The 15,453-nt window shown below is 41.3% G+C and overlaps 2 protein-coding genes across 4 annotated transcripts; both read right to left on the minus strand.

Annotated features, from left to right (window-relative positions):
• Positions 1-159: 159 nt before the first annotated feature.
• LOC117385938 (uncharacterized) lies at positions 160-8,472 on the minus strand. 2 transcript variants are annotated; one of them, XR_008649098.1, is made up of 9 exons: positions 8,317-8,427; positions 7,399-7,508; positions 7,229-7,313; positions 6,950-7,145; positions 5,142-6,157; positions 3,485-4,284; positions 2,555-2,761; positions 933-2,486; positions 180-775 (listed from the first exon to the last, which is right to left on the minus strand). XR_008649098.1 is itself a non-coding variant. In XM_033983219.2 (8 exons), the coding sequence occupies exons 1-8, from the start codon at positions 8,406-8,408 to the stop codon at positions 2,236-2,238; spliced, it is 2,757 nt and encodes a 918-aa protein (XP_033839110.1). In that variant the 5' UTR covers positions 8,409-8,472; the 3' UTR covers positions 160-2,235. The 2 variants fall into 2 exon arrangements, 1 of the variants encoding a protein (XP_033839110.1); XM_033983219.2 differs by having other exon boundaries at positions 160-2,486; positions 8,317-8,472.
• Positions 8,473-11,249: 2,777 nt separating this feature from the next.
• Positions 11,250-13,238, minus strand: LOC117386107 (uncharacterized). 2 transcript variants are annotated; one of them, XM_055228959.1, is made up of 4 exons: positions 12,940-13,150; positions 12,177-12,278; positions 11,967-12,113; positions 11,250-11,445 (listed from the first exon to the last, which is right to left on the minus strand). In XM_055228959.1, exons 1-4 carry the CDS (start codon positions 13,099-13,101, stop codon positions 11,305-11,307), a joined length of 552 nt encoding a protein of 183 aa, XP_055084934.1. In that variant the 5' UTR covers positions 13,102-13,150; the 3' UTR covers positions 11,250-11,304. The 2 variants fall into 2 exon arrangements, with proteins under 2 accessions (XP_055084934.1, XP_033839307.1); XM_033983416.2 differs by having other exon boundaries at positions 11,967-12,278; positions 12,940-13,238.
• Positions 13,239-15,453: the final 2,215 nt, after the last annotated feature.

Genomic DNA, 15,453 nt, shown 5'->3' on the forward strand with positions numbered 1-15,453 from the left:
CTGGAAGTACATTTCATCATTCTAATACATTTTATATAGTTTTGTTTTATAGTGCTGTTTTTGCAGTTTGTTTTTTGCCTGTTTCTATAAATAAACAAAAATATTGCCATGTTCTTGTCCATTTGGTTTAAAGTCAGAAATCCAGTTTGAAAAAACATTAAATAATGTCATACATTTTAATAAGTACAGGTAGCATTTACATTATATACACCATTACACAATACTGACTTTATAACAAGTTTTCATGTATTTACACTGTGAATGTGAACATATGTTGCAACAAATAAAGAAATGATATACAGAGTGTCCAGGAAGTCTCTTTACACTTTAAAAATGTATTTCAAAGGCAGTTGATCAGACCTTAACCAGACTTGTTCTGTTGTACTTGTGCTTTCCAAAGTGACTTAATTTAATTCACCTCTATATGAGCTCCATTAGTCACATGAAGCACATCAAGACGGGACTGGATTTCTGCAGCAGAGCCTCATCGATGGTTCAGTCTCATCTGTATCTTTTGCTTTAGTTCAGTGATGTCTCGTATGTTTGTTCGATGCACGATATATTTAACACAGCCACGTAGAAAGAAATCCAGAGGTGTGAGATCTGGTGAATGTGGTGCAAACAGAACTGGTCCATCCATCGGGCTGGAAATGTTTGAGAAACTCACAAACATGCAGAGCCCAGTGTGGTGGCGCCATCTGCTGGACAATGATGGTGCTGCAGTTGTGCCACATTCATTCAAAAAGATGCCTCTTTAATCAACAGAATGTCTGAACTTAAAAATATAATGTGATAAAAACCGAGTACAACAGAACAAATCGAATTAATGTATTTTACCAAGTGCCTTTGTGATTGAATTTTAAAATTGTAAAGCGACTTAATTGATGCCCTGTACAATGAATTCAAGTAGACGTGCCTTAATTAATACTTACATATTTATGAAAGGTTTAGACTCGAGGTATGCAAGAACCACTGCACTGCTGAGTCCAAGAATACGTTTTTTTTTTACACTCTGCTCGATATGAAACAAACTCTACAAACACAGTCTACATCAGTCCCGATAACAAAAGGTTTATTCATTGAAAAAAACTGTTCCTCCACAGTTATGCACATTCAGGTTTGGTCATTAGCTTTCCACAGAAGCCAACTCTAGTTTTTTCATCGTCAATCTTTTATGCAAAGTAGAAATTACATACAATATGAAAACATTCACAGCTTGTTTAACAGTGAATGTTTGGGGAGTTCCCTCATCATCACCTCAAGTACAAAAAAACAAAACAGATGAACCCAATTTTAGGCAACGCTGTGACACAAAACCCCCGTCCAGACCCAAACTGTGGGGTTAATGTTCGTTTGTCAAAGCTGGTGCCTAAGCAGAGGTGGGCTTTTTGTGAACAAGTTAATATTTCTAACTGACAAACTTTGAAAATAGCAGTATTTTGTCTAACTTGGGCCTTTTTGAAGACTCAATAGCTGTTTAAACCATAGACTGTATAAAGAAGTGGACTGAGTGAGTGTGACGTCACCCACAACGTTACGCTCGAGTCAAATGAAGCTCATCGAGGCTAGAGCAGTTATAGCGGCGAATTTGGAGCAGAGTTTCATATTTGTAATTCCGATCGTGAGTATCATAGCAACCAAAGAGCCAATCCAGAGCGACGCTGATGAAGATAATGCCTTTTCCCGCTTAGAAACGCTGTCAATCAAACCTGTTGCTAACGCTAGCGGGAGTGACCTCAGGGAAAGAAGGCACCTGATTTGTCTGTTATTAATGTTCATATCTTGATTTACAGACAAAATACTGAAATAAAAAACCCAGGATCATGTAGAGGGTTAATACGAACATTTAAGACCAAAATGAGTCTGACAGCAGCAGGTACAGAGAGAGAGGGGTGATCATTTTTAATGTAAAGTGAAATAGATCCAGAAGCACGCCCAAGATCACTTCCTGTTTGTAACGCGGCGGCTAGCAGGTTAGCTATGTCCATTTATATAAACAGTCTATGGTTTAAACCCACAGTTTACTCAGCTGTTATAATCAAACATGCAGACTGGGCCTTTTTATTCCTAGTTAATTTCTTTGTAAACTATTTGCAGTGAAAATCATTTTGTCCAAACTAATTGTACCAAAATGTAAAAGTAGCAGTAGTCGCAGTAGTACAGATCTGGCTCTCCATATTCAAACGTGTCTCTCTGGAAGTTTTGCCCACCCCTGACCTCTGCTCTGCACTTACCCTATGAGACAGTGGCTGCGGCCGCGATCAGCCTCCTGTCCTGCTTCTTGAGGAGCTGGATTCTGTTGTGAACATAAAACTTTATGGCCCTCCAGTCTCGGTGGTTGCCCACGAGCATCGGGCACAGCTGGAGGCAGCGCTCACAGTCTGCTTTAGCAGGAACTCGATGCTCAAGGAGGTTCTGCTTTAAATGAGTCTCTACTGCCAAACGCTCCGCCTCCGACCACGGACGCTTCAATACACCTCGCTTTCCTGAAAAAATAAAAAATCAGCTATTAATTTCCACAGAAAAGGTATATTGTAATGATGTTTATGTTTACCTGATTTCTGTGGCGTGGCTTTCTTCTTGGGTTCCTTGGGCGTGGCTGGAGCCGCAGGACGAGCTGCACCTGGTGTTTTCTTCTTCCTCGGAGGTCGTCCTCGGCCTTTTTTCTTCACAGGGGCCTCCACCTTCTGCTTCACCTCCTCCTTCACCTGCTCAGCCTCAGACTCTTCGGAAAAAGATTCTGCAGAGTTGCCAGACATCACTGTAGAAAAAAAGATTTGAAGATTTTTTAATTGTTGAATGTTTTTCTTTACATAAAGAACCCTTAAAAAGTAATTTATTTCAAACAATAACGTAAGTTGCATAAATATACTGACGAACATATTTCTGTTGTATCTGCACTGTGTCACATTTATGTTGTAAATATACAAATAAATGAGCGACTGGAACACAAAGGCAAAATAAAAAAAGAAAGCCAATATTAAAAGGTCCCATTTAACACTGTTTTCTGCTGTTATGTTGTTTCCTCATCACAAACAAACCTGGAGTTGTGTTTTGTTTCATTCTTTTTGTTTTTCTTTCAAAACACTCTGTTCCACCTCAGAAAACACTTTGTTCCACCTTGTGATGTCATGTGGTGATACAGGAAGTGCTCCACTGTGTTTTTAAACTCCATACAGCTTCACTAGAATCATTTGGATGATTTCAGACCTGGAATTGCCAATTTCTACTGAACTGAAGGTAAAAAGAAGCTGCTAACTTGAAAACTACCACTTCATGACATCACAAGGTGGAACAGAGCATTCTGAGCTTTGGAGATGTTACTCCTGAAGCCTTACTCAAACAAAACACAGCACCAGGTTTTTGATGAGGTAACAGTATTCAAACATGGCTTACAGCTCACAAGAATTTATTTTGTGTGATATAGGGCCTTAAAAAACAAAAAAGAAAATTATATGTAACAAACTATTTTGTATTTTCTTACCATCCAACTCTAGGCAGATCTGCTGCAGACTCATTCCTCGGAAAAGCACCCCTTGCTTCTCTCCATAAAGTACAACTCGACCCACCCGACCCATGAGTGAATGATCCTGGATAATACCGGCACAGTTCTGGTTCACCTGATATTGCCGATCTAGAAAGTCCTCCAGGCGTTTGATCGCTGCCGACTGCCCCTCCCCCTCGTCCAGTAACAGCAGCTGAGTGAGGATGGCTACCTGCCGCCTCGCTCGTGCGGCTGTCAGCGGCCCAGGGTTCTTTGCACCGCTGGCCCGAGCCAAGTTCCTTAAAAGGTCAGTACCTCTTAACGGCGTCGCTGGCGAATGATACGGCCGCGAGAACACGTAAGGGCTCTGCGGATCTACTCCCACGTTCGGGCTGGTTTGGAGAAGCAGGTCTAAACAGGACTCCGAGTGTGGCGGCAGAATGAGCGGCTGCACGCGGCCTCTTTTGCCCAAAACGCCAGCGCGCGGCAGGTGACACAAGATGTGGCGTTCGAAGGGGGTGAGGAGAGCCTCCATACCCGAGGCCGGGCTGCTGGGGGGGTTTCCGTGGGGCAAAGAGCGGTTGCGATAGTCTTGGATGGTGAGCTTAGCGACTTCACATTCACGGTGTCGGTTGTAGAGGATGAGGAGGGACAAGCTGGAGTGGCAGAGGAGGCGCCAAGCTTCGGCAGAGTGAGGGGAGCGGGTGAGGGACTGGAAGGACGAGTGCTGCTGATGACACAGGTACCGGACCAGGCAGGAGAGCGAGGACAGGAGCGAAGACGTGTGCGGTTTGCTCGAACTGGGAGGAAATACAGAAGAATAAATGACTCACTGATCCAAACAAAACAACAACAAAAAACATGTTTGAGGTCACATAATACTACAAAAAGTGACTGTTATACATAAAAATCAAATGCCACTTGGCCCATTTGCAATGATGTGCTTTGGGTCAGATATTGTGAACAGACTCAGTATCATTTTGTTCCAAGCACAAACTATTTTATAAGCTGCTGACAGTAATTTTTCTAAGCTTAAAAGGGCCCATTTTACGCCGTTTTCGGATCTGTTATAATATTGTTTCCTCATCACAAGCACACCCTCTCAAACGCAAAAAACTGTTCCACCTTGTGACGTCATCATGTGGTGATACAGGAAGTGCTCCACTGTGTTTTTAAACTCCACACACCTTCATTTCTAGAATCATCTGGATCATTTCAGCCTCTGGAATTGCCACTTATCTCGACTGAACTAAAGGTAAAAGGAGCTGTTCACTTGAAAACTACCACTTCATGACATCACAAGGTGGAACAGAGCGTTTTGAGCTTTGGAGATGTTACAGACTAATAATAAAGTGTTACTCAAACATGTGTGAATGAAACAAAACACAACTCCAGGTCTGTTTTTGAGGAGGAAACAGCTTTAAAACATGACTAGAAGCTCATAGGACCTTAAATGTTTCACTTGATATAAAAATATGAGTGGGAATATATATATAGTCAAATACAACAAAAAAACTGTTCTGTTTTTTGGTTCTAAATCATGGTTAGTGTACGTTAGAATAGTTTAGGTAATTTTCAATGTATCGTTTAACTACAAGCTCTCACTAAATGAAAAAAATAACAGTCGCCAGCTCTAGGAGTCACTAAACATACAAACCTCCCCATCTCTCCATTCTTTTGAGCAGGTAATTCTACTTCTCCAGCACATAAGTCTAAATCTTCCTCTGGATCCACATCGGGCTCTGGCGTCGGGGGAGGTACCAGCTCATCTTGGGTTCCCAAACTGTCCACTTCAGGCTTTTGGGGAACCGTGTTATTCTCCTTCTTCATCCTCCGTCCTTTCTTATGCAAAGATACAGGAGGAGATGGACTTTTAACCCTTTGAACAACAGGGGGCGCTGCGTGAGGTTTTGGGCTCCCTGAGGATAAACCAGATCCCTTTTTGCTGGAGTGCTGAGTCGAAGATTGCGGTGAAAGTGAGAAAGAGACTTGGCTGGAGCGTCCCGCTGGCGAGTCTCTGTCTATGGAGAAAAGAGAGGGAGCGCTTGAGTGTTGTGGGACCGCGAACGAATGGTTTTGGGTTGCCGAGGTGGACATCGTGGAGTGATTGTGCGAGGCGTTCCCATTTGAGTGATTATGAAGGTGAGCCATTTCCATTGCAGTCCTTACTTCAGGCTGGTTGCTGTGGTACTTCTCCAGGTGACGGGCCAGAGAGCGGAAATGGCGCCCGCAGTAAGGACAATGCTGCCGATGATTCAATACTGTGCTACTGGAACTGCTGATGTTTATATTAATGTTATTGTTGATGTTAGTCGTAGGGGGAGCTATGGCGCTCAGAGGCGCTTGAACTTGGGACCTAACCGCAGAGAAAGAGGAGCAAGGGCGGCCCGGACCTCTGTGCGATGTAGTCGGGGGGCTTTTCTTTTTGGAGTTGATGGAAAGGGGGATCTTGCGTTTTTTGCGTCGCCGAAGCATCCTGCCTCGAATGTCCTCGATCTCTTCCTCTTCGTCGTCGTCATCGTCGTCGTCGTCTTCTTCCTCCTCGTCCTCCTCGCGGTCCGAGTCGCTGGCCTCAGAGTGGGTCAGCGGGGAAGAGGACGGGGACAGGGACCAGGAGGGAGTGAGGTAATCCGACACGGAGAGGGACAGCGGGTGTGGACCGGCGTCGTCCTCCTGGTGCAACGCAAACACATTATAGACCAGTTAATAAATATAACAAAACAATTAAGTGCAGCTTGGGTATATATTTTAGACTTGGATCAACAATAACATTAATCCTGGTTTTGACTAGGGATGGGACAATAAACAATAATTTCATTTATCGTGATAAAAAGGGTCGACATTAATCGTACATGGAACATTTATATATCACCTTATAATTGTGATAATCCCCAACTAAGATAATCATCATTATATCTCCAGAATGTGCAGAAAAAACCCATGTAAGCGCAGGAGCGTCGACAGTGGAGGATAAAAAGGTTTGTTGTTCCAGGCCCCAGGATGTCAGGGGCCCAGAATTGTGAGGCTTCTTGACCCAGGCCCCAAATTTCTGTCGATGGCCCGTAGTTATTTTCACTGATAAGAAAATAGAATTATATAAAAGTTGTTTAAACATGGAGCTTATCCATGGAGCTTCTTATTGATCTTATTCAGCCCCGCCCACTTTTTCTGTAAATGCAACTACACCGTGCTTCTTTGGGGTGACTTTTCTGGTTATGTGGGAATCCCGTTCCTTTCGATTAAGCATTTGGGAAAAGTTTTGACACCAAAATATCATCTAAAGTAGGTTGATTTGTGTCAAATGTTCAATGTTTATGTGTAACAAGTCAACACTGCACCGATTCTCTGGGAAGCTTCAAAACGGCTCTGTAGTCCGTATAGAACCTATTCTATCAGCAAACTCATGCAAAATAAAACAATCCGAATCACGATAGCAGCGCCCACTTATTGAATATTTGAGCTCACCATTGCAGTGTCGCCCCAGTCACCAAGGCTGTAGTCGACAGTGATTTCCTCCCCTTTGGCGATGTCACGTATCGCGATGACGACCAGCCGTACTTGGGAGCCACAGTGAACTTCCCGAATACGACAGTTTGGAGGAGGGTGAAACAGGACTGGGCCCCCCACACCAGCGCCTCCGTCCTCTCCGAGCTCTGGCACACTAATAACACACAGACCAAAACAATGCAAATACAACACTTGACTCCAGGAAGGTTTAATTGTATAGTTTAAGTTCTATCTTACCAAAGCTGGGCTGGATCAGGGAGGTAGTATGGACTTCCAGGTGGAGCGAGGCGGTCTTCTGCTCCCTCCGGGTACTGGCCCTCACCTGAGAGATGATCCCAGAAGGTAAATCATGTATTATCGGAGTCAAACATATATGGCTTTTAATCTTCAGAGGACAGCAGACCTACCAGGACTGTAGCTGTGTTCAGACATGCTCTCCTCCTCCTCATCTTCTGTTACATACACTCGGTCACACACCTTCACAGGAGTCCCCTTTCTCTTTCTGCCACACACCCGGCTGCAGAAGCAAAACGCAAAAATACAACGAAATGAATAACTGAAGAAGGCTCTGGGATGTGCACAGAGCTGATGTAAAAGGGTTAAGACGAACTTTGATGTTGCAGATAAAACCATTATGTCTATAAAACATACCAGGTTTTATAGTAAACACTGAAATTAAATCTGTCAATTGGACAAAACGTTGTAAAGTGAACAGATGACAGCTATAACTTCAACTTTTACTATGGATCAGACCTGGACGACTGAGGGATTACACAGACAAACCAGGTTTTACATTTTGCACCACACATGGATCTTCTCAGTCCCTGTGCACTGAGGCAACTGTGACCAGAGTGACCACAGAGTGACCACAGAGTGACCACAGAGTGACCACACAGTGACCACACAGTGACCACACAGTGACCACACAGTGACCACAGACTGAGCAGCTGATAAAGTCGTGACGGTGGCTCATGCAGAGTAAACAGAAGGACTGAGATCCCAAACAGAAGGCACAGTCCGTGTATGTGCTAGCATACACTGCTGCTAAGGGCTAGCTCATTAGCCCCTAACGGCTAAACATCGGGACTTTTACTCTCATCAAACACAAGAAAATCAACAAGGACTCGACAGTCCCCGGGCTGTACACGGGACAGAGGACAAGTGCACCCGGAATATCCACGGCTACACCAAACAAACCGCCCGGAACACATTTACTCAGGCGCTTTTTCTGCATATTTACATGAAACCGTGCACATTCTGCTCAAACACTGTAAACCCACAGACGGACAGGACACACCGGGCAGGACACACCGGGCAGCACTCACCCCGGAGGCGGCGGCGGTTTGCTGCCATCCCCGTCACTGTCGAGGGTCGGGGGCTCGCGGTAGTCAAAAGGCGAGCGCACACTCTCCGCCATTAGGAGTCCCGTCCTCTCAGGCTCCTGTAGGAAGCAGCGCGCATGCGCACAACACCAACCATCATCAGCCACAAACACTAGTCACAAGAGTACTATAGTACTACAATACTACTACAGTACTACAATACTACAGTCACAAGAGTACTATAGTACTACAATACTACAGTACTATAGTACTACAATACTACTACAGTACTACAATACTACAGTCACAAGAGTACTATAGTACTACAATACTACAGTCACAAGAGTACTATAGTACTACAATACTACAGTCACAAGAGTACTATAGTACTACAATACTACTACAGTACTACAATACTACAGTCACAAGAGTACTATAGTACTACAATACTACTACAGTACTACAATACTACAGTCACAAGAGTACTATAGTACTACAATACTACAGTACTATAGTACTACAATACTACTACAGTACTACAATACTACAGTCACAAGAGTACTATAGTACTACAATACTACAGTCACAAGAGTACTATAGTACTACAATACTACAGTCACAAGAGTACTATAGTACTACAATACTACTACAGTACTACAATACTACAGTCACAAGAGTACTATAGTACTACAATACTACAGTCACAAGAGTACTATAGTACTACAATACTACAGTCACAAGAGTACTATAGTACTACAATACTATAGTACTACAATACTACAGTACTACAGTCAATACAACAGTACTATACTACTACAATACTACAGTACTACAATACTACAATAGTACAGTACTACAATACTACGTCAATACAACAATAGTACAATACTACAGTCAATACTACAAAACTACAGTCAATACTACAAAACTACAATACCACAGTCAATAATCCAATACTGTAACCCGACAGTCAATACTACAATACTACAGTCAATACTGTACTACAATACTACAATCAATACTACAGTCAATACTACAATCAATACTACAGTCAATACTACAGTCAATACTATAATCAATACTACAATTTCTCCTAAATATAAAACAGTGTCAGGTTCTTATTTCTCTTTATTCTTTTTAATGAATGAATTTTATTTTGGTTATTCACAATTTTTTGAAAAAGACAAAACAAAACATTTTCTTCATTAATTACAGGAGTGTATATGTATGAATGAAACCATGTTTTAAAGTTTGTTTTTAATTTAGACAGTTTTAATTAACATACATTCATCATTGATTATTCCAAAGTCTCATTCCTCAAACAGACACATCTTTGAGTCACGTTAGTTCTTATTTTACTAGATTCAAACTGAAGCAAACCTTTTAAGTAACAGCGACTATTTAAAGAAGGACTGATGCCAATGGATATATCCCTGTTCACAAAACAGAACCGTCAACATTTTTTAACATAACTAATTTTATAATATTCAAGTTTATAAATAGTTCATTAGTAGAATCATGGAATCCTGCTTTATTAATTCTTCTTATTGCCCTTTTCTGTAGTTTAATTACAGGATATACGGTTGTTTTACAGGCATTTCCCCAAATTTCTGAGTAATAAGTGAGATACACAGGGAAGCATAACTCAAAATGCATAAACACATCAGGTGCTCGTTTTTTACAAGCCATTTTAAAAGTGCAAGTCTAGACATCTAAGGGGTTATATTTGTTTTATTGTTTGATGCACACTGTAATCTATCACAAAAATAAAATAATCCACAATGTTACAAAATTAGTCAAGTCACAGCTGAGTTACACACATGTGTGTTAGAAATGCTACAGTGTAGAAAGTTTACGGTCACGTTTTGACAACTATTAAAAGCTTTACTGCAGCTTCTCCAATGCCAAACAATACAATAATGGGTAATGACAGTGTAGCAGCACATTCAAGTATACAGTTTTATCAGGAGAAATGTGAGCAGCAAACATCTGAACACCAGAAAGTGTCTCAAACCAAAACGACACAGGCATTCTATCTATTTATCAAAACATGAAAGTGATCTGAATAAATACGTTTAGTAAAGGAATATTAGATTTGAAATAGTAAAAGGTACAGACTTGGTTGCACTTAGGTCACAGTATAACAGTCGTGTTTTGGCTACATTCTAAATATAATGCATTTGTTAGTATCAGTTACATAAATAAAATAAATACAACGTTACATCCAAAAATAATACCTAAATAAACCACTTCACAATTCAGTCATTTTAAGTTATAACTCTACAGGCAGCTGCGGGAAAATGAAGGTCATTTAGCACTTGCTTTGGAAATACCAATGTCTGGCAAAAGCTGTTTGAAAAGGCTTTGTTCAAGGAGCTTTTGTAATGTTTTGGCTAAATAGTTCGTCGAGTGTTCACACGCCTTGATTCCACAGTTTCATTTTGATTTGGAATATTTAAAGGTCCTATATTATGCAACGTTGATTCTTTTGAGGTTTTAGCCATGTTATAACGCTGTTTCCTCCTCAAAAACAGACCTGGAGTTGTGTTTTGTTTCATTCACACATGTTTATTATTAGTCTGTCTACATCTACAAAGCTCAAAACGCTCTGTTCCACCTTGTGATGTCATGAAGTGGTAGTTTTCAAGCTAACAGCCCCTTTTTTTCAGCAGAGATTGGCAGTTCTAGGGCTGAAATGATCCAAATGACTCTTGTGAAGGTGTGTGGAGTTTAAAAACACAGTGGAGCACTTCCTGTATCACCACATGATGACATCACAAGGTGGAACAGAGTGTTTTCAGTTTGAGAGAAGAACTCAGCCTAAATCTGCAGGTTTGTTAAACATGTGTGAATGAAACAAAACACAGCTCCACGTCTGTTTTGTGACGAGGAAACGACATCAAAACACAGATAAGAAAATAGTGTAACATGGGCCTTTAACAGGGGAAGCTGGCTGTTAGTGTCACATGAGTTCATTCAGAGCCGTTGAGTTTAATTTTGGTCTTTTTCCTCCCTCTCCGACTGGAGTTTGTAAAGAGTGTTTGCTGCATGGTCAGCCCAGTGGACAAGCTCCAACAACACTCTATAGGTCCACATTTTGAGTGCAAACACCCCAGCAGAACCATCGACTTCCTGTGTAAGACAGTAGGAACATTCGTAAAAGTCACATATCAGATTTTATTCTTTTAAGTTAATTGTTAAGATAAAAACTTCAAAATGTACTAATTAAACATTGTCTGAGCCTTAATGCCTTGAAGCCTCTTTTACTAATTGGGCTTTGTCTTGTAGTTATTGTGTTTCTTCTGTGAAAGCACTGCCTGTTCGTGTGGTATGCCGTTGTTTGTGCATCATTTGTATAGTGGGTGTTTGGGATGTTGCATTCCTTACGCAAAGTCCAAACATTTGTAGTCAAAAACAGCACTAACTAGAACAAATCCGTGCAGCTGATGTTGTTGTTTAAATATATGAAACTGGAATATTACACGATAGATTTGAGGTGCTATTAAACTTGCACTAGACCTTGAGATGTCAGTACCACACTCAGAAAGGCGTTGATTTAGAAGAGTATGTTAAACTATTATTAAATTAAATGAAAAGGTGAAACCAAGATATAAAATATGTGGCTCTGTTTCTGCATAAGACGTGGCTTGTACCTCAGTGCACTGATGATCTGGAGTGACTTCCAGGATTGTCTCCTCAGTTTCCATCAAGGCTTTGGTGGTGTGAAGCAGGTACTCCAGCCGCTGGTGGACGTTTTTCCTCATGCTTTCATAGTCTCCCTCCAACTCACCCCACTCCTCCTCTTCTTTCAGTATGACACAGTGAATGAGCCCCAGACACTGCCGCAGTGCTGAGTGCATCACCAGTACCTGCTCCTCAGTGCTGGGCTCTTCAGACGCTGCAGATAAGGACACTATACGACCACCATCAGGGGTGTAGTTCTCAAAGAACGCCTCCTTCTCCTTCTAAAAGCAACAACAATTACTCTGTTAAACTAAGAAACACCACAATGTGCACTTCTTTTGCTATATTCTAGACTAATCTGACATTGAAGTGAAAAGTGTAGGCTAAATAATGTATGAGTCAACAGCTTTAACACAGGCGACAGCAGCTACAGCAGGATGGAAGAAAATCCAATGCACTTTACATTCCCAGGAGAGAAAACACTGGGTGGACGGCTCTTGGTGTGATTCTGCTCTGCATCTAAGCATCCATTCTAAATACAACAGCCCTACATGTGAAACAATGTAAATACAACAGCCCTACATGTGCAACATTCTAAATAAAACAGCCCTACATGTGAAACAATGTAAATAAAACAGCCCTACATGTGCAACATTCTAAATAAAACAGCCCTACATGTGAAACAATCTAAATAAAACAGCCCTACATGTGAAACATTCTAAATAAAACAGGCCTACATGTGAAACAATGTAAATACAACAGGCCTACATGTGAAACAATGTAAATACAACAGGCCTACATGTGAAACAGAGTAAGTCCTACAGTGCGTGCAGGTAAGCTAGCTAGTTTTAAACCTGCCAAAACAGTTATGAAGGTCTACGAGTAAAAAGAGAGGATTGTGTCTAGTGCAAATAAAACCACATAAAGGGAGACTCGTCTTACAAACAGCTGGAGGAGATGGGAGCATTCACGGTGCAGCAGCCGAGCGAGAGCCACCGCTCTGCCCGCCTGTCCCGCGCCGGACCCCGGGAGCCCCGCGCCGGACCCCCGCTGCTCCTCCTGCTCCGGCGGGTCCTCGCTCATCTGCGTCTCCCGCGCTGCCATTTGGCCGTGTTCTGTCTGCGGGACCAACAAGCTGCACGTCGACGGCAGATTTTCCGTAATGTTGTAAATATTAGTCAAGCCCCGGTTCAGTGTCCCGCTGTTTGTCAGAGCCGGGGGTGATGGTCCGACTCCGCAGAGCCGCAGAGCCGCAGAGCCGCAGTGCCCCTCCGGTGCTGTGGGTGGCGCTGTTGTCCCCCGGTGCTGTGGCTGGCGCTGTTGTCCCCCGGTGCTGTGGGTGGCGCTGTTGTCCCCCGGTGCTGTGTGTGGAGCTTTTTTTCCTTTTTTTAAAATTATTTTTTTTATTTTTATTTTATTTTATTAAACGTTACCATTACAAAATCTTGTCGAGCTAATGAAATATAAACAAATAATATGGGGAGTAGCTGTGTGTGGAGCTGTCCCTGTCACATTTGCTCTCAGCGCCGTTGGTTCCGTGAGCAGTGGGGGGCACTTTAGGGTGATGCACCGTGAGATTATTATTATTTTATTCAATAATAGTAAAGATATACAACATTTGTGGCATAACAGAACAGTTCCACAATTAAAAGTCAGAACAGACAGAGTATTATGACGAAATGCATAAGATAAAAGATAAATAAACAAAAAAATATAGAAAAATAAATAACGAGTATATATATATATATATATATATATATATATATATATATATATATATATATATATATATATATATATATATATATATATATATATATATACATACATACATACACACACACACACACACACACACACACACACACACACACACACACACACCAGGGGTTATCCATGAGATTTAGATAATCTACTACATTTTTACAGCACCTTTCTTTTCCATAAAACTTACAGATGAGAAAAAGACACAAAGTTCTTTATGGAAAGAGAGGAAGGATGGTCTGGTTTTTAAAAAACTACACTTGTGGATAAAGAATTTACCCATAACAAAGATCACGTTTAAGATCATTTCACATTTTTTGTCATGCATAAGAATACCAAAGATGATGTCCTTGCTGGTAAAGTCTTTTAAATTTGTAATCCCGGGGAAGAGCCAGTAGTGAATATCATCCCAAAAGGCTTTAGAAACCATACATTCAAAAAGTGTTCTGTCGATTCAATATTGACATCACAGAAAGAACAATTGTCATCCATCCCAAAACGCTGTCTGGGCAGTTCTTTAGACGGGTATGCACCGTGAGGTGAGAGTGGGTTAGACTCTCTCATCCCGTACTCTTGAAAAACTGAGCGCTAAATTAATTACACAAGTGAATAATTGTATATGTTACTAAAAGAGATATTTTAATGTCAACCAACCCGCGCTATACATTTTGCTTGTGTGTTTCCAGTAACTGTGTGCCTTTCTCCTGTCTGAAATGTCGTGCCCAATGATACACAACTCATGCTGTCTCATGCTGTCTCATGCTGTCTCATGCTGTCCCTGAGAGGGGTCTTCTAACAGTCTTCATAGGACCAAAAGGACAGGCTCATTTTTCGGTCATAGGACGCCAGCAGTACCTCCTGTCACCACAAGGGGGAAGCAAAGGCCTAGGTTTTAGACAAGACAAGGCAAGTTACAGCACCGTTAGTAGACGAAGTAATTCAAAGTGCTTTACACAATAAGAAAGACATTAAAATCACAATACAACAAATCAAAACATAAATAATCATCATAAAATTAACATTAAAGGAGAAGAGGCAGAATAAAAACCTTTCAGTCATATCCACAGGTTTTATGTGCCTTTTGTGCTCTTAACAGTCTGCAAAATAAGCACTGTGGCCTATTTTTGTTAAAGTTAAAACAGGCAAAAACTATTGCACGGATAAATTAACAAACAAAACAAGGAAATACATTCTGTTTGTTGGAGTAAGATCCAGTAGTAAACTTCAAATTGGGACTCCTTTTTTAGATTTGGTGCTGCTGACTGAACACACATAAACTTTAATTAATTTAAGGAGCTTGCCATTTTAGGTTTCCCTGGAGGACTCAAGGCTCCAAAGATCATTGTGGACATGCTGGGAATTTTTTGGCTATCTTTGTTCACCTCATTGTGTTATTCCAACAGTGTATATAGCACAGCAGAACACATTGTCCCATAAATGACCTGTTTCACCTGTACACAAATGTTAATTATTGTTGGCACAGAATTCCTGATCAGATATTATCCAATAAAATGGTATGTGGCCAGTCAAAACATTGTGCTGGCATTATCAGAATCACAGAGCATTTTTAACCAGTAGATTTGTTGTCTACTTCCTAGTTCATAATTGAGTCCAGGTGGATGGGGCAGAGAAGACCATAGCATTTGAAGGCAAATAACAATGATTTAAACTGTAAATGGGACATATTGAAAA

This window comes from Periophthalmus magnuspinnatus, chromosome 18, assembly GCF_009829125.3.
Source record: "Periophthalmus magnuspinnatus isolate fPerMag1 chromosome 18, fPerMag1.2.pri, whole genome shotgun sequence".
NCBI classification, from domain to species: domain Eukaryota; kingdom Metazoa; phylum Chordata; class Actinopteri; order Gobiiformes; family Gobiidae; genus Periophthalmus; species Periophthalmus magnuspinnatus.

Bases quoted from the DNA above. Each gene is read 5' to 3' on its own strand.
- LOC117385938 (XM_033983219.2), bottom strand. From the start codon at position 8,408: ATGGCGGAGAGTGTGCGCTCGCCTTTTGACTACCGCGAGCCCCCGACC. The intron at 4,285-5,141 runs GTTTGTATGTTT...ATTTCCTCCCAG, and splicing joins AAGAATGGAGAGATGGGGAG to TTCGAGCAAACCGCACACGT. The intron at 2,487-2,554 runs GTAAACATAAAC...TTATTTTTTCAG, and splicing joins AGCCACGCCACAGAAATCAG to GAAAGCGAGGTGTATTGAAG.
- LOC117386107 (XM_033983416.2), bottom strand. From the start codon at position 13,101: ATGGCAGCGCGGGAGACGCAGATGAGCGAGGACCCGCCGGAGCAGGAG. The intron at 12,279-12,939 runs GTAAGACGAGTC...TGTTGCTTTTAG, and splicing joins CCCATCTCCTCCAGCTGTTT to AAGGAGAAGGAGGCGTTCTT. The intron at 11,446-11,966 runs GTACAAGCCACG...TGTCTTACACAG, and splicing joins CAGATCATCAGTGCACTGAG to GAAGTCGATGGTTCTGCTGG.